This window comes from Thamnophis elegans, chromosome 8, assembly GCF_009769535.1.
Source record: "Thamnophis elegans isolate rThaEle1 chromosome 8, rThaEle1.pri, whole genome shotgun sequence".
In the NCBI taxonomy this organism is placed as follows: Eukaryota; Metazoa; Chordata; class Lepidosauria; order Squamata; family Colubridae; genus Thamnophis; species Thamnophis elegans.
In genome coordinates this window covers 79,520,936-79,546,394 of record NC_045548.1, presented here as the reverse complement: position 1 = coordinate 79,546,394, position 25,459 = coordinate 79,520,936, and the positions used below count along the sequence as shown (strand labels likewise).

At 51.3% G+C, this 25,459-nt stretch overlaps 1 protein-coding gene across 2 annotated transcripts; it reads right to left on the bottom strand.

Annotated features, from left to right (window-relative positions):
- Nucleotides 1–847: 847 nt before the first annotated feature.
- Nucleotides 848–24,376, bottom strand: ADCK5 (aarF domain containing kinase 5). Of its 2 annotated transcripts, XM_032223391.1 has the most exons (13): nucleotides 24,286–24,376; nucleotides 18,483–18,586; nucleotides 17,578–17,727; nucleotides 16,823–16,898; nucleotides 15,421–15,621; nucleotides 13,596–13,736; nucleotides 12,044–12,157; nucleotides 7,979–8,110; nucleotides 5,650–5,733; nucleotides 4,608–4,689; nucleotides 3,422–3,500; nucleotides 2,623–2,714; nucleotides 848–1,398 (listed from the first exon to the last, which is right to left on the bottom strand). In XM_032223391.1, the coding sequence occupies exons 1-13, from the start codon at nucleotides 24,301–24,303 to the stop codon at nucleotides 866–868; spliced, it is 1,806 nt and encodes a 601-aa protein (XP_032079282.1). In that variant the 5' UTR covers nucleotides 24,304–24,376; the 3' UTR covers nucleotides 848–865. The 2 variants fall into 2 exon arrangements, with proteins under 2 accessions (XP_032079282.1, XP_032079283.1); XM_032223392.1 differs by lacking the exons at nucleotides 17,578–17,727; nucleotides 18,483–18,586; nucleotides 24,286–24,376 and having other exon boundaries at nucleotides 15,421–15,616.
- Nucleotides 24,377–25,459: the final 1,083 nt, after the last annotated feature.

Genomic DNA, 25,459 nt, shown 5'->3' with positions numbered 1-25,459 from the left:
CCCGCCCGGATTGGCTTTTAAATAGCTTAGCTTTGTCCTGGGGGGGGGAGGCAATCTGCCTAGGCTGCAAAAAAGGCAGCGCGGAAAACTGGCCGGAGTAAAGGCTCAGCTAATGTTGAATCTCTTCTCCATTCACAGCAAAAAAAAAGCTATGAATTACAAAGAGATCCTAACGACTGACCTCCTCTCTGCCCCTTTCTGCCAGAAAGGGGAGATATCTATAGATCTTATAAGATATACGAACCAGAGTCCTGGCAGGAGCTTTTTTGAGCTCCCGACGGCGGCAGCTCCTCCCCTCGAAGCCCCAGGGGGGGATGCTCTTGGTGTGGCTGGCACTGAGGGGACGCGGCCAGGAGACCCCAGCAGTACGGAAACCCTCGTCCGTCACGCGGCTGGCTCCCTACCTCTCCGCAGACAGGGAGCCCTGTGCCCGTAGTAGGGTTGTAGGGTCTAGAAGACCTCCGTGATCCCTTCCAATTCTGATTGATCGAACTACCCTCTGAAATGGTAGAGGATCTCCTGCTGGAGCAAGGGGCTGGACTAGAAGACCTCCGTGGTCCCTTCCAATTCTGTTATTCTGTTCTGTGGCCAGATAGAGTGTCTGGGGTGGGGAGTGACGTGCCTGCCCCCTCTTTTCTCTGGCCCCTTTGCCCGTAATTCCTGCAAGGGGTAGTAGCCCCTTTCTTGCATCGAGATAGGAGCAGCGGAGGAAGGAAGGAGAGGAGCAACCCTCCTCTCCTTCCTTTCCTCCCTCCTTTTTCCTTCCCTCCTTCCTTCCCTCCCCTCCTTCTCCACCCTCCCTCCTTTCCTTCCCTCCCCCCCCCCCCCGCGCTAATGGTAAGGATCCTTTCAAATAAAAGTTTTGCTAAACTAACCCTGGAGGAATCTCTCTCTCACCCTTGGCGGCTTTTAAGGACTTCAACTCCCAGAATTCCCCAGCCAGCGAGGGTTTACCAACACTCGGAGGAACCTTCATCTCCTTTTTTGGCAACCTTCCTAATAGATAAGCAGCTTCCTTAATAGATGGTGGGAATGTGGCAGATGTCGTATATCTTGGCTTCAGCAAAAGGGCTTCCCAAGTGGAAAAGGGGAATTCTGGGAGTTGAAGTCCGCCCCGCTTCGCCTGCCGGCTCACACACCTTCTGGCCATGAGGTAGTAGCGGTCCACGGGGACCCCCAGGGCCACGTTGATGCTCCGGACGGTGTTGATGTTCCGGAAGACGAGCAGCATGGAGCGGGGCAGGTCCCTCAACACCCGCATGACGCAGTCGAAGCGGTGCTTAGCCATGTCGCGCATGTAGGCCGTCTCCTCCGCCGTCAACACGTTGGACAGCACCAGCTCCGCCATGTTGATGGGCCGCTGCAGCAGCATCTCGCAGAAGACCAAGTAATCCTGGGCTGAGGTGGGTAGGGGGGGGGGGACAGGGGCAGTCAGGAATGGAGACCCCCCCCCCCCTACCTCCCCCCAACACACCAGGCCAGAAATGAAATGAGGGGCAATCGGACATCGAGTTACAAGTGAACGGTGATCCTTTCTTCCCTCCTTCCTTTTCTCCCTTCCTTCCCTCCTTTTCTCCCTTCCTTCCCTGCTTCCCTCTTTTCCTTCCTTCCCTCTCCTTCCCTCCCTTTCCTTTCCTTCCTTCCCTGCCCCTTTCCCTCCCCTTTCCTTTCTTTCCCTCCCTCCCTCCATTCCTTCCCTCCATCCTTCCCGTCCCTCCCTCTCCTTCCCTCCCTCCTTTCCTTCCTTCCCTCTCCTTCCTTCCTTCCTTCCTTCCTTCCTCTCGTTGGTGCACTCTGAGCTTGGTGGTTTTCTTGCAGACATTTCATGACCCAACTGGGGCACATCATCAGTGTCCTTCCTCCCTTTCTTTTCCTCCCTCCCTCCCTCCCTCCCTCCCTCCTTTCTTGTCTCTGAACTTGGCTGTTTTCTTGCAGTGCCTTTATTGCCAAACGAGGCAACACCATCTGTGGGCTCTGAGAAGCAGCTCCATTCCTTACTAGTATTGATGATGTTCCCTAGTTGGGTCATGAAACGTCTGCAAAAAAAACCACCAAGCTCAGAGACCACCAAGCACCCCATAATCCTCCTCCTCCTCCTCCCTGCAACCCCTCCTCCCCTCTAGCACTGATGATGTTCCCTAGTTGGGTCATGAAACGCCTGCAAGAAAACCAAGCCAGCTCAGAGAGCATCAGGGACTCCATAGTCCTTCCTCTCCTCCTCCTGCCTTTTTCTTCCTCTTCCTCCTCCTCTCCTCCATACACCCCTCTCCCTTCTAGCACTGATGCTGTTACCTAGTTGGGTAATAAAACGCCTGAAAGAAAACAAGCCAGCTCAGAGAGAGCCAAGGGTCCCTTCAGGTCAACCCTGAGCTACAAATCTCCTCCTCTGAGTTGCAAGCAGGGCAGCCAATTCAGAAGGAGGGGGGGGGGGTTTGGCGGCTTGCACCCCTCCCGACTCAGCCAGGAAAGGGGAGGGGGGGTGTTTCTCCTCCTGGGGACGTGAGATTTCCAGGGAGGTCCAACCCAGCCAAGGCAGCCTGATCTTAAGTCGTGAGGGGGCCGTGTGGATCCAGCCAACTCCAGTTACTCAACCAACCGCACTCAATCCGTGTCCCTCCTCACCTTTTACACCCAGCTGCTTGGAATGCAGCTGCATGGAGGCGTCGTCCCGCAGGATGATGGCGCGCCAGAGCTTACACAGAGCTTCCCGCTCCCTGGGGGAGGGCAGAGAGGACAGCTGTCAGCAAGGGGGGTGGGAGAAGGGGGGGATGCAGCTGCAGAGCCTTGCGGGGCCCAGGCGGCAGCCGCCAGAGGTAGTCTCCGAGTTATGACGGCCACTGGGAGTGGAATGCCCGCTAGGCGATACCACCTTGCAGCAGGACGCCAAGCGATCGCATTCCTGAGAGACGGCAGCCCCGCGTGGGGAAGGGCCGCCTCCTCTCAGCTTCCTGCAACGGCCCAAGTCGTTGGGGAAGCTGGCAGGAAGTCGCCGGGCCTACGGATTGTCCTCAAATTACCACCACAAGTGAGCCCAACTTTTCTGGCGCTGAGCAAGACCGTTTTTAAGCGAGTTTCACCCCATTTGTCTTCCACTGTTACTAAGCGAATTGCGTCAGTTGTTACGTTAGGACGTTAAGTAAGTTAGTGGCTCCCACATCGGCTTTGCTCGTCAGAGGGTCGTAAAAGGGGATCACGCGACCTGGGACATTGCGACCGTCATAAGTATGAGTTGCCAAGCCCCTGAATTTTGATCCCATTGACTATGGGGTGAAAAACGGTCCTAATTCGTTTTTTCCGGTGCCGTTCTCGCTTCGAATGGTCACTAAGTGAACCGTTGTAAGTCGAGGATGGCGTGCCGCTGCCGGAGCAAGAGGTTGCTACTGGGGGAGTTGCAGGGGATCCCCCCCCCCGCCATGCTTACTTCTCGCGAAGGACCTCGTAGAGGCCGTGATCCAGGATAACCAGCTGTGCTTTCCCATCTGGGCCCTTCTGCACCAGCACTGCGGGAGAGGAACGGGGACGGGCATGAGAGTCCAGAGGGGAAGCCCCCCCTCCCCACCCCCCTCCAGGAAATGCCCTTTAAAGCCCCCTCCCCTTTTCCGCCGGGCTCTCCATCCATCGGGGCTCCTCGGACCAGCTCTAGGAAGAGCACAGGGAACCCAAACTTGACCCCAGGGGGGTCCCATGTCAAATGGTAGATCCCATCGTGATCAGCTGTAAGCTGAGGGGATCTACTGGTCCAGGATCTGGGTTTTTTTTTCATATAAAGAATGCTGCGCTTCAAGAGCCGAGGTGGCACAGTGGTTAGGACAGTGTTTCTCAACCTTGTCAACTTGAAGATGTCTGGACTTCAACTACCAGAATTCCCCAGCCAGCTGGGGAATTCTGGTAGTTGAAGTCCAGACATCTTCAAGTTGACAAGGTTGAGAAACACTGGGTTAGGGTGCAGTACTGCAGGCCACTTCAGCTGACTGTTATCTGCAGTTCAGCGGTTCAAATCTCACTAGCTCAGGGTTGACTCAGCCTTCCATCCTTCCGAGGTGGGTAAAATGAGGACCCGGATTGTTGTTGGGGGCGATATGCTGACTCTGTAGACCGCTTAGAGAGGGCTGAAAGCCCTATGAAGCGGTATATAAGTCGAACTGCTACTGCTATTGCTAATGGAGATTGGTACCCGACCGCAGAGCTTTAGAAGACTCGTATTTGATTGTCATTTTTTGAGAAATCTAGGTGAAATATTAATGTGTATTGCAGTGGTGGGTTCCGGCCGATACAGCCCGGGACAGGTGTACCGGTCGTAGCCGGGAGCGGCTGACAGCGGACCAGTATGGAGGCTCACTTGTCCCACCCACCTGTATCGATTTTTAAAGCAACCGGGGAATTGCGCACATGAGCACAGCGTGTGGTGCCTGCGCGAGCTCCGACCGGCAGCTGAGGGTCGCAGGGGCGGTGCGCATGGGCACGAAAGGACGCGTGGCCCCGTGAGCACCGTACGGGTAGCGACGGGGAGGGGAACCCACCACTGACGCATTGCCAGTCCATGGACCACATGCCGTAAGAGACGAAATAAAACGAATAAACCCTTCGTCCTCGGCTGAGCCTCCTACCGTTTCCTGGGTGGGGATCCGCGTGGATAAATCCGGTGAAGAAGATCTGCTCGGCAAACATCTTGATCAGTTTCTCTGCCGGCTGGAGGGGGAGAGGAAGGGGAGGGGTCTCAAAAGGGGATAAGAGCCTCCAGCAACAGCCGCCCTCGGGACTCTCTGAGATTCCTGGGGGGTTTTGCAGACATTTCATGACCCAACTAGGGAACATCCTCAGTGCTAGAAGGGAAGGGGGTGTGCAGAGAGGAGGAGGAAGATGAAGGAGGAGGAGGGGGACTGTGGGGTCCTTGGTGCTTTCTGAGCCTGGTGGTTTCCTTCCAGACGTTTCATGACCCAACTAGGGAACATCATCAGTGCTAGAAGGAGGTGGAGTTTGCAAGGAGGAGGAGGGAGGAGCCCTGTGGGGTCCTTGGTGCTTTCTGAGCCTAGTGGTTTCTTTGCAGACGTTTCATGACCAAACTAGGGAACATCCTCAGTGCTAGAGAGGAGTGGAGTGTGCAGAACAGAGAAGGAAGGAGGGAGGAGCATTGTGAGGTCCTTGGTGCTGTCTGAGCTTCGTGGTTTTCTTGCAGACGTTTCATGGCCCAACTAGGTACCATCATCAGTGCTAGAAGGGAGTGGGGATTGTGTGGAAGAGGAGGAGGAGGAGGAGGAGGAGGAGGAAAAAAAAGAGGAGGAATGTGAGGTTCTTGGATTGCTCCCTGCTTGGTGGCTTTCTTGCAGACGTTTCATGGCCCAACTAGGCAACATCATCAGTGCTAAAAGGGGGTGGAGTCTGCAAGGAGGAGGAGGAGGAGGAGGAAGGAAGCCTGGGGGGTCCTTGGTGCTCTCTGAGCTTGGGGGTCTTCTTGCAGGCGTTTCATGGCCCAACTAGGGAACCTGATCAGTGCCAGCCAGGGGAGAAGCAGCAGAAGCAGGACTCAGCCGAGCCGATGACCCCCAACCAACCCAACCAGCCTCCCAATGGCAGCCGGGACCCCCTGATGATCCCCCAACCTCCTCCGCCCTCCCTCGCCCCCCCCCCCGGCTTCCCCCGGAGACTCACATCCTTGGGGCTCAGGCCCTGCCGCAGCAGCCCCTCCAAGTCGTTGATTTTGCAGGCCTCGTAGAAGTCAGCCGTCAGGACCCGCTAAACCCCGGGAGGGAAGGAGAGGCAGTCAGAAAAGGCCCTGTGCAAAGCCCCCCCCCCCCCAGGAGCTCCTGTCACTGCGAGACCCCAGACCCCCCCATGGCAATGCAGCCCCATGAAATGCAAGGAGTCCTTGACTTAATGGCCACTCGCTTAGCGTTCCTATATATATATATATATATATATATATATATATATATATATATATATATATATATATATATATATATATATATATATATATATATATATATATTTAAAGTCACAACCCCTGGTATGCCCAATCATGGGAGGAAGCTAACTGCTTCCATCATCTGTCCTTCGGCTCATCACAAGAGACCATCCAGACAGAAACCCAATATTTTTACTGTTGCCTTTGTTATATTCGTGTTGTATTTGTGCTGATAAATAAATAAAGGGAGACTAGTATAGATCTATTTCAAGCTATTTAGCTCTCATCAGCCATACCCTTACTGGGATTTGAACCTGGGCTAAATTGCATACTAGGCAGAGTTCTTAGCCATTAGGCCACAGGCTCTTATCCGATATCAGTGAAGCCAGGGTGAAAGGTATCTATTAGATTTTTTTTTATTTTTTTCTTTTTTACAACCCCTGGTAAGCCCCAATTATGGGAGGAAGCTAACTGCTTCCATCATCTGTCAATCGGCTTGTCACAAGAGTCCATCACGACAGAAACCCAATATTTTTACTGTTGCCTTTGTTATATTTGTGGTTTTTTTTATGTATATATGTGTATGTATGTGTATGTGTGTGTGTATACACATAAACACACACACACACATATACATACACACATACAAATAAATATGGAAAGAGTTCCATATTTACCATATATCTAAAATATAGCTAATATTAATTCTGCTGTCTGGAATATCAATGATAGTTGGTAAATGTATTTTCCTTCCTTTCCTTCTTTCCTCCTTTCATTCCCATCTTCCTTCCTCCCTTCTATCTCCTTCCTTCCTTCCATCTGTTCTTCCTTCCTTCCTTCTTTCTTTCCCATCTCCCTCCCTATCTCCTTCCTTCCTTCCTTCCTTCCATCCATCCATCCATCCATCCATCCATCCATCTCTTTCTTCTTTCTTCCTCCCTCCCTCCCTCCTGCCCTCCCTCCCTCCCTTCTTTTTTTCATTAGCAAGTGACTTGCATGCATGACCATTTGCAATTTACAAGAGGTTTTCCTTCTGGCTTATCAGCAAAACTCTGAGCCACAATGAATCACGAGGTCCCTTGAATTATGCCGGGAGCAACATTGCCCCAACCCCCCAAAACTATTTCCAACCGTCAAAAGTTGCGTAAGGGCCACAGGTGGGAGGTTTGGGCAAGAGATCTGAAACTGGAGCGTTTCCACCCGAGGCCAAATTTTGCAAGCGAGAACCGGGTGAAGATTGTTAGGGACAACTTCAAAAGATTCCCCAAGGTAATTTCATTCCAGGCCTGGCCTGTTAGTGGTAAAATCTTAGGCATCCCTTGGAGGAGTTGGCGGTATAGAAAAGCAGGAAATACAGGTCCAGATTAAAGGAGGAGGAGGAGGAGGAGGAGGAAGAGGAGGAGGACTGTGGGGTCCTCGGTGCTCTCTGAGATTGCTTGTTTCCTTGCAGATGTTTCATGACCCAACTAGGTAACATCATCAGTGCTGGAAGGAGTGGGAAGTGTGGAGAAGAGGAGGAGGAGGAGGACTGTGGGGTCCTTGGTGTTCTCTGGGCTTGAGTGCTTTCTTCAAGACGTTTCATGACCCAACTAAGTAACCTCATCAATGCTAGAAGGGATGGGTGGGGGGTTGCAGGAGGGAGAAGGACTGGGGGGGCCTTGGGTGGTCTCTGAGCTTAGTTGTTTTCCTGCAGACCTTTCATGGCCCAAATTAGTAACATCATCAGTGCTAGAGAGTGCAACCCCACCCCACCCCATCCCCGCACTGATGATATTACCCAGTTGGGTCATGAAACGCCTGCAGGAAAAGCACCAAGCTTTGAGAGCACTGAGAACAGCCCTACAGTCCCTCTTCCTCCTCCTCCTCCACCCCCTCCCCTCTGCAACCCCTCCTCCCTTCCAGAAGGAAGGAAGGAAGGAAGGAAGGAAGGAAGGAAGGAAGGAAGGAAGGAAGGAAGGAAGGAAGGAAGGAATGGAAGCAAGGAAGGAAGGAAGCAAAGGAATGGAAGGAAGCAAGGAAGGAAGGAAGGAAGGAAAGGAAGGAAGGAAGGAAAGGAAAGGAAGGAAGACCCACCTTGCTGCTTTTCTCCCAGTGGACGCGAGGAACGACCACAAACCGGAAGTGCTTCATCTCCTGGGCACAACGCTCCCCGTTGTGGCCTTCGATCTCAAAGTCCAGTTCCTGGGCCAGGGTCCCCTTCAGGTCCTGGAAGGGGAGATGGGCAGGAGAGAAGGTGGGGGTGGGTGGGTGGGTGGCCGCCTGGCCTGCCCAGAGACACCAGGCGAGTAGGACTTAGGGTGCCAATCACGCTGGGGACCGCCCAGAGACCCATCAGCAGGGCACGGAGGCACCATCTCCCTTCCTGGCACATTTTGCAAACCAGGAGCTACATGAAAAAGAACTAATTTTCTCTGAGCTACACCAAGTTTATATCATACTCTCCTCCCTGGATGAGAGTTATGATGTTTTTGTGTCGTCTCTTGAAATCCTAACCCGAAATGAACTAACATTGACTGACATTACTGCACAACTGTTGGAAGAGTCAAGAAGAAGGATGGAGAGGGAACAACTGAGAGAGAAACCACCACAACATGAAGAGTCACCTTCTACCGCCTATACCAGTGTTTCTCAACCTTGGCAACTTGAAGATGTCTGGACTTCAATTCCCAGAATTCCCCAGCAGTGGTTAGGACAGTGTTTCTCAACCTTGGCAACTTGAAGATGTCCGGACTTCAACTCCCAGAATTCCCCAGCCAGCGACTGCAGTCGCTGGCTGGGGAATTCTGGGAGTTGAAGTCCAGACATCTTCAAGTAGCCAAGGTTGAGAAACACTGGCCTATACTGTTCGAAAATGATATTCTTGTGGGACTAAGGGGACATATAACAAAACAGCTTAATGCCGGAAGGGCTAGAAAAAATGCTAATGTCAACTTAGCTATGTCTACTTTGGCTATGTCTAGCACTGCACCAATAGACCATGATTTGTGGGTTGTTGATAGTGGAGCATCACAGTCCATTGCTAGAGATAGAAAAAGGTTTGTAGACATGACCACGAGCAAGGAACATGTATTTTTGGCAAATGGATGGAAGGTGAAGGCGGCTGGTGAAGGTAACGCATGTTGTTCATTCCTAAAGGAGACGTTACCAACGTTATATGTACCTAAACTGAAATTTAATTTATTATCAGTAAGGGCTCTAGTTAATATTGGCTATGTATTAACCTTTAGGGGAGGTAACTGTATAATTGAAAAAGAAAGAAATAGGGTTACTGCCAAATTAACAAATGGTTTAATATGGTTATATCTGATGCCCAGATAGCTAACTCAGTTTATGATAATGTGAAACCACATGACAATAGCAATAGCAACAGCAGTTAGAGTTATATACCGCTTCATAGGGCTTTCAGCCCTCTCTAAGCGGTTTACAGAGTCAGCATATCGCCCCCAACAACAATCCGGGTCCTCATTTTACCCACCTCGGAAGGATGGAAGGCTGAGTCAACCTTGAGCCTTGGATAGATAGATAATAGATAAGATAGATATAGAAGATAGATAGATGATAGATAGATAGATAGATAGATAGATAGATAGATAGATAGATAGATAGATAGATAGCAATAGCAACAGCAGTTAGAGTTATATACTGCTTCATAGGGCTTTCAGCCCTCTCTAAGCGGTTTACAGAGTCAGCATATCACCCCCAACAACAATCTGGGTCCTCATTTCACCCACCTCGGAAGGATGGAAGGCTGAGTCAACCCTGAGCCGGTGAGATTTGAACAGCCGAACTGCAGAACTGCAGTCAGCTGAAGTAGCCTGCAGTGCTGCATTTAACCACTGCGCCACCTCAATCAAATGTATACATTTACTACATAGACGCCTGGGGCACATTAATTTCAAGATGCTGCAACAAACTGTTAAGTTGGCAGAGGGAGAAAAAGTAAAACCATGTAGTAAATATTTAAACTGCAATCTTTGCAATCAGGAGAAGAGCAAAGTTACTCCTGCAAACAGACTGGATGGTTTTAAAACAAAGGAACCTCTGGAAGATGCTTTTGCTGATTTAATAGGACATTTAAAACCCAGTTTGGGGGGTGTCTGTTATGTTTTTGAGTACCATGGATCATTATTCCCGATACGGTTTCTGTTACTTAATGAAAAACAAAACAGAAACAGAAATTTCTTTAATTGGCTGAGGTTTGTGGAGAGAAAGATGAAAGCCAAGGTTACGACTGTAGTTACTGATAATGGGACCGGAGTTTACCAACTATAAATTCCAAACGATGTTAAGATCAGCTGGAATCGAGCACAATCGTTCTGCTCCTTATAAGCCACAACGTAACTCGTTTGTAGAACGAAGGGGGCAAACATTACAGGCCAGGGCTCGAACTATGATAGCTGATTCAGATTCGCCGGAAACACTGTGGGGTGAAGCTATGATGTGTAGTAACCATGTTTTAAATAACGCGGTGAATGCAACAACCGGTGAATTGCCACTCACTAGGTGGCATGGCAGAAAACCAGATCTGAGTTACCTGCATACATTCGGAGCCCCAGCATGGGTGCATATTCCCTCACAAGTGAGACTGAAAGAGCAACATAGAGCTCGAGAGTTATTTTTCGTAGGTTACGAGGCCAACCACAGATCGTTTAGATTTTGGGAGAAGGGCACGGCTAAGGTTCACTGTAGCGCTAGTGCCAAGTTTATAGAACACGTGGGGTGGAATAAATTAGAACCAACTGACGATGTAATTATCGGTAGTCCCTAGTGATGAAATAGTAAAACCAGCATTTAAAGAGGAAGTGCAGGTACAGGAGGAACTAGAAGAACGGGAACAGGTGAAACAGGAAAATCCACCGGTGAGCCCTGAGTTGCCTAGAGGTTCAGCTTGTGTAACTAGACCACCTGACAGGTATCAGGCGTCTATAGCATGTCAGGCAAATAAAGTTCCTCTTACTTATCATGAATTAGCCCTGTATCCTAAGGAGGAGCAGATACTTTGGAAAACAGCAATGGAAAAAGAACTGAAATCCTTACAAAAGGTAGAGGTGCATGAAAACGTCAGGTTACCCCCAGGTAAACATGCCGTAGGCTGTAAATGGATCTACAAGATTAGAACAAGTGTAGACGGGACTGTTACCCATAAAGCCAGATTGGTAGCACAAGGGTTTGCTCAGTCAGCCAATGACTATGATGAGGTCTTCCCGCCTAGTTTAAGGGCTACAACATTACATGCATCATTAGTTTGGGCAGCTAGGCATGAACATGTAGTGAATCATTTAGATGTTGAGACGGCATATCTCCACGCACCGTTGCAACATACTGTATATTTAAAGAAGCCTTTAGGGGTAAACATTGGTAATAACACTGATTGCTGGAAGTTAAAAAAGAGTCTTTATGGCTTAAAGCAATCAGGCCATGAATGGAATCAGTGCATAGTGAAGGAATTAGCAAAGATGGGTTTTAAAGCTGGCATGGCTGATCCATGTTTGTTTAAGAAAGAAAGTGGTGGTGTGATTTCATTGTTGATATTGTTCACTGATGGCATAGCATTAATCACTAAAACTGAGCAAGAAGCTACTGAGATTATTACACTGTTGAAAACGAAGTTCAGTTTAAAACATCTCGGTGAGATTAGGCATTATCTTGGGTTAAAGATAGATAAAACTAGGGGAGGATATAAAATCTCACAAACTGAGAAGATTAACCAGCTACTCTGAACGTTCAGGATGAAACTATGTAAACCAGCTAAAACTCCAATGGGTCTGGAATTTAGCCATGATGATATAAAAAGTCCTGTGTTTGATAAGGGTATTTATCAATCACTAATTGGTAGCTTATCTTATCTCAGTAATTGGTCAAGGCCCGACATAGCATATAGTGTTAATCAATTAGCCAGGTTTAATGCTGAACCCACTGAAAGGCACTGGCAAGCTGCTAAGAGGATAGTAAGATATCTTAAGCAAACGATGCATTATGCATTGCATTTAGACTAAAGCCCCCTGGGCTCCGATATGGGGCAGCCCCCTAGCCGCCAGAAGGGCAAGCCGGCAAATGAATTTGGGGTGCCGCAGGGGGATCAAGGAAGCGGTGAGAGGGGCTCCTCTCTGGGCCTGAAGCCCCCCTCCCACAAGATACCTGCAAGACCCAGGCGAAGCCAAAACTGGGGTGCATCAGCTCCACGATCCACAGCAGGAGTTCCAGGGTGCGGATGTCCCCGTCAAAGCGGTCTCTCAGGTCGATGTACTGTACCTGCACAGGTGAGCAGGAGAGGGTGATCCCTGGGGATCTGGGCGGCCCCAGAGGAGACTCGTAGGCTCGGAATACCGGCACTGCCTCCCCCACCCCCGAGGGAGGGAGGCCGGAGCCCCTACAAGTCCGAAAAGAGGAGGGAAACCTTCGGCCCTCCAGCTCCCATCGTTGCCAGCAGCAAGGCGTGCTGGGAAGTGTAGTTCAGCCATTCCCACGCCCCTCGGCCTTCCGAAAAGCCACTAAAACCTGGCTATTCCGGCAGTCCTGGGGGCTGTTGACTCCAGGAATGAGGTCCAGCCCCACTTAGATGGAATGTATGGTGTGTTGTTTTTAAATTGCTTCTTTTTAAATTGTCTCTTTATTTTAATTCCTTATATTAACTTTTTCTGTAAGCCGCCCAGAATCCTACGGGATTGGGCGGCATATAAATCTATTAAAAGTTAAAGTTAAAGTCTGTAGAGATTCTCCATCATCCAGGTCCTGGTCCTCCCAAAGGTGCTTTTTTCAAGAGGCAACTGGACTTTCTTGGTTTTTCTTTGAAGGCGTTTCTCATCCCAGAAGCTTCTTCAGCTCTGCGTGGATGGAGGGGGAAGGGAAGGGTTGATGCTCCTTGCAGACAGCTGGTCATTTGCACCCTTTTTAGAGGGTCCTTGAGGCCACCTGGAGGATTATCTGTGTCCTCAGAGTCACCTGAGTGGTGCAAATGGGGGTGGAGCCTTCTTGGAACTACTAAAAGGACTTTGTGTTGTAAATTGGAGATAGGTGATGTCATATCCTTCCCCTCTGTTCAATTTTGACATAGGCGGCCTCTTTGACCCCTCGTTCAAGCCAGATGACCCTGAGGACACAGAGGAGCCTCCAAGCAGCCTCAACGACCCTCTCAAAGGATGCAAACGACCGGTTTTGTCTGCAAGGAGCATCAATCCTTCCCTTCCCCTCCATCCAGTCAGAGCTGAAGAAGCTTCTGGGACAAAAAGCAAAACGTCTTCAAAGAAAAACCAGAAAGTCCAGCTGCCTCCTGAAAAAATCACCTTTGGGACAACCACGACCTGGATGACTGAGGATCTCTACAGACGTTTAGCTACACAATTTGGGATTAAGACCCTTTTGAATGATGTGGGAGTGGGAATGGATTTCCAGAGGGAAAAATTGCAGACTACAGGAACCATTTGCACCACTCAGGTGACCCTGAGGACAGAGATAGACCTCCAAGTGGCCTCAACGACCCTCTCAAAGGATGCAAACGACCAGCTTTGTCTGCAAGGAGTATAAATCCTTCCCTTCCCCACCATCCAGTCAGAGCTGAAGAAGCTCCTTGGATGAGAAGGGAAACGTCCTCAAATAAAAGGAAGTCCAGTGGCCTCCTGAAAAAAAGCACCTTTCGCACCTAAAGCTGGCACACCCTCGCTTCGCCTGCCCCCGCTCCTCCCGGACCAACCTTGACAGCCACCGGGGTGCCATCATGAAGCCGTGCCCGGTGCACCTGGGCCAAACTGGCCGCCGCAATGGGCTGGTAGTCAAACTCCAGGAAGAGCTGATCTGCCTTGGCCTTGAAGTCCTCCAGGAAGAGATCGTCCACCTGCAATCAGGAAGGGCCAGAAGAGACGGGGAGTCAGCCAGGGCCGTGGACGGAGGGGGGGAGTTTCTCAGCCAGCCCTCCCGCAGGAAGGGAGGGGAAAGAGGGCGGAGCTACAGGCGGCCCCCAACTTTTGGCCAGTGTCAGCTGTCGCTTTATGCTTCGCTGTGATGCAGTGAGATCCCAGATATCTGCGAGACCGTCTTCTGCCGCACACCTCCCAACGACCGATAAGATCGCACAGAGGGGGCCTCCTTCAGGTGCCGTCAGCCAGACAATGTCGGCTGGCGGCTCCCCGGGAGAGGGCCTGTAGCCGCCCCGACCCTCTGGAATGAACTGCCCCCAGAGATCCGGACCCTCCCCACTCTCATGGCCTTCCAAAAGGCTATCAAAACCTGGCTATTCCGGCAGGCCTGGGGCTCTTGACCTCTTGACCGAGGTCCAGCCCCAATTAGACTGGGTGCATGATGTGTTTTCTTTTAATCTGTTTTCCTCTGTTTGTTTTTAACTCTTCTTTTTAAAATTTATTTTCTGTAAGCCGCCCGGAGTCCTTCGGGATTGGGCGGCCTATAAATTTATTAAATCAAATGAAATCAAATCAGATCCTGCCCTGAGCTGCGGGGACGGGGGATGTTTGGGAAATCGAAAGTAAACATTGTCCCATCTTCAGAAGCAGCTTCAAGGTCACCCAGCTGGGAGGAAGAGGGAGTTGCGATTGGACTAACCCAGTGTTTCTCAACCTTGTCAACTTGAAGATGTCCGGACTTCAACTCCCAGAATTCCCCAGCAGTGGTTAGGACAGTGTTTCTCAACCTTGTCAACTTGAAGATGTCCGGACTTCAACTCCCAGAATTCCCCAGCAATGGTTAGGACAGTGTTTCTCAACCTTGGCAACTTGAAGATGTCTGGACTTCAACTCCCAGAATTTCCCAGCCAGCGAATTCTGGGAGTTGAAGTCCAGACATCTTCAAGTTGCCAAGGTTGAGAAACACTGGACTAACCTCTCTGTAAACATCTGGTCTTAGACTTGACTAATTACAGAGGGGGGGGGGGCAGTGAGAAAGAGTTGGGGGGGGACAGTAGATGTGAAGGGTTTTAATGCCCGATTCCTCAGGTTCGGCTGTGCAACATTGCGATACGCTTGACTTCTAAATAAAACAATCGCTTTCTCAACAAATGGAGCTAAGGATCGTTTCCACCCAGAGGTTTAAGTAGTGGCCACTCGCTTCGCAAACAAAGTTATGACAGACCCCCTACCAAGAGGCTACAGGTAGTCCTCACCTAACGACCGCAAAAATGCCTGTGGCTAAGGGTTTGCCCCATTCCTGCCACTTTTCTTGCCACAGTTGTCAAGTGAATTATTAGGTTAGTGCTGTGGTTGTTAAGCGGCTCGCCGCTGACTTTTAGAACATTTAAATCCAGCAACAAGACTCAAGATCTAATAAAACGGCAAAAAGGAAATGAATGAGGCGCAAGGAACTCTGGGAAGTTTTCCCGATAGGAGATGAGAAGCCACTTCTGGGGCTGCTGGTGTCTCTTTCCTACTAAAGCTCATCCCTCCCCCCTCTTTCTTTGGGGCAGACGACCCAAGGGATAGGGCCGTAAAGGAGGGGGAGACCTGGTGACCCCCCAAGATCCCAGCCTGCAGCAGAAGAAGCTGGTAGCTGCCCCTCCCTGCCCCGCTCACCTCCGAGTATCCCTGCCGGAGCGCCTGGTCCTCCAAGGTGCGCAAAGTGTTGACGTACTCCGGGGGCAGGATGTAGTTGAAGGCACACAGGCCCTGGCCCAGCTTGATGTAGAGACCCCCGTTCTGGATGGCCCCGAAGACGATGCTGTCGGCCGAGCGCTGGTGGCACCTGGAGACGGCAGCCGCGTACTCCGGGCTGTTCTGACCACAGGGAAGAGGGGCGAGGAAGAGCAGGTGGTTAGATCCTTCCCAGGAGATCTCACGGTGCCGGCATGGAGAGCTGGACTGGCTGCCCCCCTCTCCACCTCCACTCCCAAGAAGAGGTAGAGGGGCGGGGAGAGGCAGGCTATCCTGGGAGACCTGTGATCTTCCAGAGGAGAATGATTTCCGAGCTGCCACCCTCCATTGTCTGGATTACGACGGTCATAAGCCAGGGAGCGAGCCAGGCTGGAGGTTTGCCTCTGAACGTGCAACTTGGGAGCAGTTTCTCCCCCTCCTCCTCCTCCTCCTCCTCCTCTTTTGCTGCTGTGCAATCTTCTCCTCTTTTTTTATATAATGAAGTTTTTTTATTTTTTCATTTTCATAATAAATAACCACATGTATACTGTTACATAAACAACACTATTTTGTATTATTAAATAATTATATCAATTCGTCTTACCATCCACCCCCAAGAACTGTTATTGGCTTTTCTGCTCTCCATAACACCATATTTGTACCCTATCCATCGCTTTCTTCTCCCTCTCTCCTCCTCCTTTCTTCCCTCTGTCATCCTTCTCTACTTCCCCTTCCTCTCTCCTCCTCTCTCCACTCCTCCTTTCTCTCCTCCTCTTCCCCCCCCCCCGCTCTCTGCCCTCTCTCCTAACCCTCTCTTCTTCCCTGACCTCTCTCTTCTCTTCCACACTCTTCATCTCATTTACATGGTGCATTTCAGCCTCTGAGCGGGCTCCGTTTTAGGTTGACGGTGTTTATAATTCCATTTCAATAAACGTTTTTAATTTTAACGTATATCCTCCTCCTCTTCTGTTGCTGTGCAATCCTCTCTTCTTTTTTCTACACTGAGCAAACAGGACTTCTGTACGCAGCTCTATGTGGCTGGCTTGAGCCGAGGTGGCGCAGTGGTTAAATGCAGCACTGCAGGCTACTTCAGCTATCTGCAGTTCAGCGGTTCTAATCTCACCGGCTCAGGGTTGACTCAGCCTTCCATCCTTCCGAGGTGGGTGAAATGAGGACCCAGACTGTGGGGGCGATGTGCTGACTCTGTAAACCGCTTAGAGAGGGCTGAAAGCCCTATGAAGCGGTATATAAGTCTAACTGCTATTGCTATTGGAACTATGCTGCCACCTGGATTGTCTCTAGGCTTTGAGGGACCCGTTTTCCAAAGCTTGACAAGCAACTGTACCTCATCCAGGCCTCTCAAGACGATGTGATTGGTCCACCAGTAATCCAAGGAGATCTGGAGTCCCAGCCGCAGGGACCTTTAGGAAGAGAGAGAAAGGGAGCTCAGGATGGTCCCTTCAGCCCAACTGGTCAGTGGCCACCCTGGGGGGCCTTGGGGAGGGGCAAAGCTGGGGGGGGGGGTCTGGCTTCCTTAGTACAGCTGAAGGTTTCATGAGGTCATCTAGACAGGGGGGTCTCCAACCTGGGCCCCTTTAGGTCTTGGGGACTTCAACTCCCAGAATTCCTCAGCCAGGAACCTTGGCCTCTTTTAAGTCTTGGGGACTTCAACTCCCAGAATTCCTCAGCCAGGAACCTTGGCCTCTTTTAAGTCTTGGGGACTTCAACTCCCAGAATTCCTCAGCCAGGAACCTTGGCCTCTTTTAAGTCTTGGGGACTTCAACTCCCAGAATTCCTCAGCCAGGAACCTTGGCCTCTTTTAAGTCTTGGGGACTTCAACTCCTAGAATTCCTCAGCCAGCAAAGCTGGCTGAGGAATTCTGGAAGTTGTAGTCCCCAAGACTTAAAGGGGCCCAGGTTGGAGACCCCTTCTCCAGCCCTATCCACTGCTGGTTGACCCGCAGAAATCCAGCACCCCCTTGCAGCGACGGTTGGGCTGTCCTTTGTACGGAGGGAGCTGGGACTCTACTTTCTCCCCCCCCACACCTCCCTCCCCAGGAAAGGGCTGGGAGGGGAGGGGCCTTGCAGGAGCCCACCCCACCTGACGAAGCGCACCACGCCACCGGCCAACAGCCGCATCTTCCTCTGGTCCTGCTTCTCTGCCAAGCTGTAGTAGATGCCCGTTGCCAGGGGGAGGGCCACTGCTGCCCCCAGAAGGGTCCTCTTCAACAGCCCCCTCTGTCCGGTTGAGCTACGGGGAGGAGGGGGGGGGAGACAACTGTGAAACGAGTGGAGAGGGGGGGGGAAAGCCTCTCCCCCTGCATCTCTTCCTGGGGGCCCCGAGACCCAAAGGTTGTGTGTCGGAGTGAACCCCCTTCCTTTGCTCCTGCCCACCTAGCAATCTGAAAAGGGGGCACTTCGGTGGGCTCATTAATGGGGGACATAGGAGACTCGCCCCACCCCCCAAAAAAACAGGGTGTCCATTGGGTAACAGTGATGTCACCGGCGAATCCTTTCAACCCGGAAGCGTTTCGGGGCTTCCAACACGGAAGTAGTAACGCAGCTAGTCCTCGGCTTACGACCACCCTCAAGCCCAACGTGTCTGTTGCTCAGCAGGGTCTTTTGTCAAATGGGCTTTGCCCCGTTCTGTGACCTTTCTTGACACGGTTGTTAAGTGAATCACCACGGTTCTTAAGTTAGTAACCCGGTCCTTAAGCGGATGTGTCCTTCCCCGTTGGCCTTGCCCATCGGAAGGGACACGGCAACGGTCGTAAACATGAACCAGCTGCCAAGCGCCTGAATTTGGGACGATGGCGAAGGACGCAGAGGTGGCAACGGTGAAAAAGGGTCCCTTTTCAGAGCCGCGGCGGCTTTGGATGGTCACTAAATGGACCGCCGTAAGTCGAGGACTGCCTGCAGTAGCCCCAAGGACCCAAACCCACCAGCCTACCCCCCCCAAAAGGCTCCCTAGGCCACGCGGAGGAAGCCTTGACCCAGCCCAGCTACCTGGCCGACTGGGCCTCGGTGCGCCACCGGCAGGGCGGGGAGACCAGCTGCCAGGGGCTCCTCTTGCGCTGGAGAAGATGCCGGTGGAAGCAGCACACCTGGAGCTGCGGGGAAGCAGAAAGGGCGGGGGGGGGGGGAGAGTCAGCCTGAAGGAAGGAAGGTTAAACTTCCAGGAGGCTCAAGTGTCCGCCATTGCGGAGGAGACTGGAAGTAGCCACGGTCACAATGTGGGGCGCTGTGGGTCAGCCCTGCCTTCCCCTTACGGAAGCGGAGGAAGGGGGCAGTGCAGGGCAGGGGGAAGCCCAGGGGGAGGGGGGCAAGCAGAGGTTTCAGCTCCGAGTGGAATGGGATATAGAACAGAAAATATGGAGGAGAACAGAATAGGAAAGAGTAGAGTAGAATATGAAAGAAGAGAAAAGAAGAGGAAAGCAGAGAGGAGAAGAGATATTAGGAAAGAGAATAGAATGGGAAAGAATAAAAAGAGGAGAAGAGAATAGAGAAAAGAAGAGGAGAGCAGAGAAGAGATATTAGGAAAGAGAATAGAATGGGAAAGTATAGAAAAGAGGAGAAGAGAATAGCGAAAAGAAGAGAAGAGCAGAGATATTAGGAAAGAGAATAGAATGGGAAAGAATAGAATAGAGGAGAAGAGAATAGAGAAAAGGAGAGAAGAGCAGAGAAGAGATATTAGGAAAGAGAATAGAATGGGAAAGTATAGAAAAGAGGAGAAGAGAATAGCGAAAAGAAGAGAAGAGCAGAGATATTAGGAAAGAGAATAGAATGGGAAAGAATAGAAAAGAGGAGGAGAGAATAGAGAAAAGAAGAGAAGAGCAGAGAAGAGATATTAGGAAAGAGAATAGAATGGGAAAGTATAGAAAAGAGGAGAAGAGAATAGAGAAAAGAAGAGCAGAGAAGAGATATTAGGAAAGAGAATAGAATGGGAAAGTATAGAAAAGAGGAGAAGAGAATAGCGAAAAGAAGAGAAGAGCAGAGAAGAGATATTAGGAAAGAGAATAGAATGGGAAAGTATAGAAAAGAGGAGAAGAGAATAGCGAAAAGAAGAGAAGAGCAGAGATATTAGGAAAGAGAATAGAATGGGAAAGAATAGAAAAGAGGAGGAGAGAATAGAGAAAAGAAGAGAAGAGCAGAGAAGAGATATTAGGAAAGAGAATAGAATGGGAAAGTATAGAAAAGAGGAGAAGAGAATAGAGAAAAGAAGAGCAGAGAAGAGATATTAGGAAAGAGAATAGAATGGGAAAGAATAAAAAGAGGAGAAGAGAATAGCGAAAAGAAGAGAAGAGCAGAGAAGAGATATTAGGAAAGAGAATAGAATGGGAAAGTATAGAAAAGAGGAGAAGAGAATAGCGAAAAGAAGAGAAGAGCAGAGATATTAGGAAAGAGAATAGAATGGGAAAGAATAGAAAAGAGGAGGAGAGAATAGAGAAAAGAAGAGAAGAGCAGAGAAGAGATATTAGGAAAGAGAATAGAATGGGAAAGTATAGAAAAGAGGAGAAGAGAATAGAGAAAAGAAGAGCAGAGAAGAGATATTAGGAAAGAGAATAGAATGGGAAAGTATAGAAAAGAGGAGAAGAGAATAGAGAAAAGAAGAGCAGAGAAGAGATATTAGGAAAGAGAATAGAATGGGAAAGTATAGAAAAGAGGAGAAGAGAATAGAGAAAAGAAGAGAAGAGCAGAGATATTAGGAAAGAGAATAGAATGGGAAAGAATAGAAAAGAGGAGGAGAGAATAGAGAAAAGAAGAGAAGAGCAGAGAAGAGATATTAGGAAAGAGAATAGAATGGGAAAGTATAGAAAAGAGGAGAAGAGAATAGAGAAAAGAAGAGAGGAGAAGAGATATTAGGAAAGAGAATAGAATGGGAAAGAATAAAAAGAGGAGAAGAGAATAGCGAAAAGAAGAGAAGAGCAGAGAAGAGATATTAGGAAAGAGAATAGAATGGGAAAGTATAGAAAAGAGGAGAAGAGAATAGCGAAAAGAAGAGAAGAGCAGAGATATTAGGAAAGAGAATAGAATGGGAAAGAATAGAAAAGAGGAGGAGAGAATAGAGAAAAGAAGAGAAGAGCAGAGAAGAGATATTAGGAAAGAGAATAGAATGGGAAAGTATAGAAAAGAGGAGAAGAGAATAGAGAAAAGAAGAGCAGAGAAGAGATATTAGGAAAGAGAATAGAATGGGAAAGTATAGAAAAGAGGAGAAGAGAATAGAGAAAAGAAGAGCAGAGAAGAGATATTAGGAAAGAGAATAGAATGGGAAAGTATAGAAAAGAGGAGAAGAGAATAGCGAAAAGAAGAGAAGAGCAGAGAAGAGATATTAGGAAAGAGAATAGAATGGGAAAGTATAGAAAAGAGGAGAAGAGAATAGCGAAAAGAAGAGAAGAGCAGAGATATTAGGAAAGAGAATAGAATGGGAAAGAATAGAAAAGAGGAGGAGAGAATAGAGAAAAGAAGAGAAGAGATATTAGGAAAGAGAATAGAATGGGAAAGTATAGAAAAGAGGAGAAGAGAATAGAGATAAGAAGAGAAGAGCAGAGAAGAGAAGAGATATTAGGAAAGAGAATAGAATATGAAAGAATAGAAAAGAGAATAGAGAATAGAAAAGAGAAGTATAGTAGAGTACAATATGAAAGAAGAGAAGAGGAAAGAAGAGAAGAAGAAGAACAGAAGAGAAGAGTCTGGAATGGGACAGAGAAGAGGACATTTTACTTGGCCAAGTGGGGTTAAACAGATGGAATTTGTCTCCGGGACTGAAGAGATCCGTCTACTTGCAAAGCAAGAGAGAAATTAATTATCATCATCATCATCATCATCTCAAAGGATGGAAGCTGTGGAGGAGGGAAAGAAGAGAGAGAAGAAAAGGCTCAAGGACAACGTGGACCCCCCCCCCACTCTCTCTCCTGGGTCCTCTGAGGATTCCCTGCAGGTGTCCCAGCCTCCCCCGATTGAGGAGGGCAAAGCAAAAAAAGGGGAGAGGGGCTTTAACACCTCCCCTGCCATGGAGGGGGGGTTGGGGTGGAAGAGACCCCCACACATACTGGAAGCCCCGAGCGGGGAGGGGGGGCCTGGAGAGAGGCCAAGCGGAGGGAAGAAGGGAGGACATCTCCTTGCCCAGCTCTGCCTCCCCCCCCCCCACCCAGATACTGGTCTCCCCCCCCCCACCAGCCCGCCCGAAGAGCAGGGCAGGCCCTTGACCCGCTGTTCCAGCCCAGAGGGGGGCTGCCAAGGTCTTGGCGTGGGTGGGGGCCTTATCGCGGAGGACATCTGCAGGACACTCCACAGACGGGTCAAGGAAGGAGGGGGGAGGAGACGGGGGAACGACGTGGCCTAACTGGGGGAGGAGGGGGGGGAGGCTTCCGGGCTGCTCTCTGCGCTGGGGGGGGGGGGAGATTCCCTACAGAGGATCCCTTCCCCAAAGCAGGTAAGACCCCAGCCCTTCGCTCTGCCAGGAAACCAGCAAGACCAGGGAGGACCCAGGACCATCTCCACCCTCCCTCCCGCCCCTCCCTCCTGTGGGGTCACCACCTCTCACAAGCACTGATGATGTCCCCTGGTAGGGTTATGAAACGTCTGCAAGGAAACTACCAAGCCCAGAGGGCACCAAGGAGGAGGGAGGGAGGGAGGGAAGGAAGGAAGACCACTTATGTTATCTATTGGGTCATGAAACATCTGCTAGGAAATCAGAGAGCACCAAAGACCATCTACTCTCCTCCCTCCTTCCTCTCTACCGGCTTCCCTCCTTCTCATTCCCATCTACTTCTTCCTTCCTTCCTTCCCTTCCTATTTTCCTTCCTTCCTTCCTTCCTTCTTCTCTTCCTTCCTTTCCTTCCCTCACTCACTCAATCTTTTCCTTCCTTCCTTCCCTTCCTATTTTCCTTCCTTCCTTTCTTTCTTCCTTCTTCTCTTCTCTTCCTTTCCTTCCTTCCCTCACTCACTCAATCTTTTCCTTCCTTCCTTCCCTTCCTATTTTCCTTCCTTCCTTTCTTCCTTCTTCTCTTCCTTCCTTTCCTTCCCTCACTCACTCAATCTTTTCCTTCCTTCCCTTCCTATTTTCCTTCCTTCCTTTCTTCCTTCTTCTCTTCTCTTCCTTCCTTTCCTTCCCTCACTCACTCAATCTTTTCCTTCCTTCCTTCCCTTCCTATTTTCCTTCCTTCCCTTCTCTTCCTTTCCTCACTCACTCAATCTTTTCTTTCCTTCCTTCCTATTTTCCTTCCTTCCTTTCCTTCCTTCTTCTCTTCCTTCCTTTCCTCACTCACACAATCTTTTCCTTCCTTCCTTCCTTCCTTCCTTCCTTCCTTCCTTCCTTCCTTCCTTCCACTCTTCTGGGGTCAGCACAAACCACTCTTACTAACACAGACATAGTTGGCTCATGAAACGTCTATAAGGAAACCGCCCAGCTCAGAGAGTACCAGGGACCCCACAGTCAGCCAACCAGCCAGTCTTCCTTCTCTCGGAGGGGAGGAGGTCAAGCAGATGGCAGGAAGGAAGGAAGGAAGGAAGGAAGGAAGGAAGGGAGGGAGGGAGGGAGGGGTCTCCCCCTGAAGGGTGGGGGCTTGCTCCTGGCAGAGAGGAGGGGTCTGGGGGGGGGAGTGCTCTGTGCTCCACAGGGAAAGCCTGGCCGGCATAACCTGAACCCAAGCCAGCCAAAACTTCTCCATGCTCCCCCCAGGTGGAAAGAGCGGAGGGGTGGGGGCTGTTCTGGGGGCCCTGATGCCAACCTGGCACCCAGAAATTGCTTTTGGAAGTTCAGCCAGCCGGCCACCTGCAAGGCTGGAAAGCAGAGGGCGTGGATGATGGGTTGCCAAACGTGGGCACCTGCGGGGAGGGGGAGGGAGAAGGGGGCACCCCCATCATCAGGGCGTCACCTCCAAAGCACAGCTGGGATGGGCGTGTCGGTACAGGAGGAAGATGCCCCAGGGATGGATGGGGAGGGGAAGGGGGGGTGGAGACACCCTATTTGCGCAAAGGGGGGGAGGGCAGCCCCAGGTGGAGAGGATCCCCCTCCTCCCAGAACGGGGGGGGGGGTAAAGGACCCCCCTGCCAAGCAGGGAGGATAAGAGAAAGGAAGCCCCTCCCTGGAGACCCCCATCTCATTCCCAGCAATGGAGGGGCTGTTGAGGGCCATTTATTTGGGGAAGCAAGAGCCCCCCCCCACCAGGCAGGGAGGGTGAGGGGAGGCAGGAAAGGGCTCAGGGCCAAAGTATCCCCCCCATGCAGGGAAGGAGGGAGGGAGGGGCAAGGAGGCCCCCACCTCAGAGACCCCCCCACCCCATCTCATTCCCAGCATTGGCGGGAGGGGCTGCTCGGGACCATTCCTTTGGGGTGGCAAGAAGCCCCCAGGCAGGGAGGGCGAGGGGGGGCAGGAAAGGCCAAAGACCCCCTCCCCAGAGACCCCCCCCCCTCCGGCCACCCCTGAGCTCATTCCAGGCCATGGAGGGAGGGGCTGCTGAGGGACCCTCATTTGGGCTGGCAAGACCCCCGCCCCAGGCAGGGGGAGGGAAGGAGGGCGAGGGAGGGGCAAAGGTTCCCAAAGGCCCCTCCCCAGAGACCCCCACCCACCCCTGAGCCCGTTCCCAGCAATGAAGAGCGGGGGCTTCTCTGGGGACCCAGGAACCCTGCGGTGGGCGTGGAGGTCATCACCCCGGGAAGGGGGGGGGGTCTTACCCGGCCCCCCTCCTCTGCCCCCCTCCCCGAAGGACCCCCCCTCAAGCGCCGAGGGGATGCTGCGGGGCTCCCGGGGGTCGCCTGGGGAGAGGGCGGGGGGTCCCGGGGGAAGGGGGCGGGCGAGGGGGCTCACCGTCCTCCGCAGCTCCATCGCGGCAGCTGCGCTTCTCTCTCCTGCCGCCCCGCCGCCCAGGCTGGAGGCCCCGCCCACCGCCTAGCGTGAGGGGTGGTGCGCCCCGATTGGCCACCCCGATCGGAGGCCCCGCTTGCCCCCGCCGCCCATTGGCCGCCCTCGCCGCCCGTCACGGGGGGAAGGAGCCTGGAGGGGAAGCGCCGCCCCTTGGGCCGCTGTGGGAGGGGCGGAGGGCTGGGTGGCTCCTCCCCCTGCCGGCCTCGGGGAAGGGGAGGGGGAAGGGGAGGGGGGGAAACCCCTTGGAACAAGGGTCCCCAACCTTGGCCACTTTATCACTTGTGGACTTCAACTCAATTCTGGGAGTCGAAGTCCACAAGCTTTGCTGGCTGAGGGATTCTGGGAGTCGAAGTCCTGGCTGAGGGATTCTGGGAGTCGAAGTCCACAAGCTTTGCTGGCTGAGGGATTCTGGGAGTCGAAGTCCTGGCTGAGGGATTCTGGGAGTTGAAGTCCACAAGCTTTGCTGGCTGAGGGATTCTGGGAGTCGAAGTCCTGGCTGAGGGATTCTGGGAGTTGAAGTCCACATGCTTTGCTGGCTGAGAGATTCTGGGAGTCGAAGTCCTGGCTGAGGGATTCTGGGAGTCAAAGTCCACATGCTTTGCTAGCTGAGGGATTCTGGGAGTCAAAGTCCACATGCTTTGCTGGCTGAGAGATTCTGGGAGTCGAAGTCCTGGCTGAGGGATTCTGGGAGTCGAAGTCCACAAGCTTTGCTAGCTGAGGGATTCTGGGAGTCAAAGTCCTGGCTGAGAGATTCTGGGAGTTGAAGTCCTGGCTGAGGGATTCTGGGAGTCGAAGTCCATAAGCTTTGCTGGCTGAGGGATTCTGGGAGTTGAAGTCTACATGCTTTGCTGGCTGAGGGATTCTGGGAGTCGAAGTCCACAAGCTTTGCTGGCTGAGGGATTCTGGGAGCCAAAGTCCTGGCTGAGGGATTCTGGGAGTTGAAGTCCTGGCTGAGGGATTCTGGGAGTCGAAGTCCACACGTCATAAAGTAGCCAAGGTTGGAGACCCCTGCCTTGCAGTGACCCTCTGCCCAATCCTTAGCTGGGCCCGTCTCCAACTCCGATGCAGTGTTTGTGAAGCTTGGACGCTGGAAGAGGGTGCAGACTTCAACTCCCAG

What these genes read in the sequence shown, in the direction of transcription:
- ADCK5 (XM_032223391.1), bottom strand. An exon ending in ACTGGGAGAAAAGCAGCAAG is followed by an intron (nt 5,734 to 7,978) that starts GTGGGTCTTCCT and finishes CCCGGGGTTTAG; the next exon opens with CGGGTCCTGACGGCTGACTT. An exon ending in CAAGCAGCTGGGTGTAAAAG is followed by an intron (nt 1,399 to 2,622) that starts GTGAGGAGGGAC and finishes TACCCACCTCAG; the next exon opens with CCCAGGATTACTTGGTCTTC.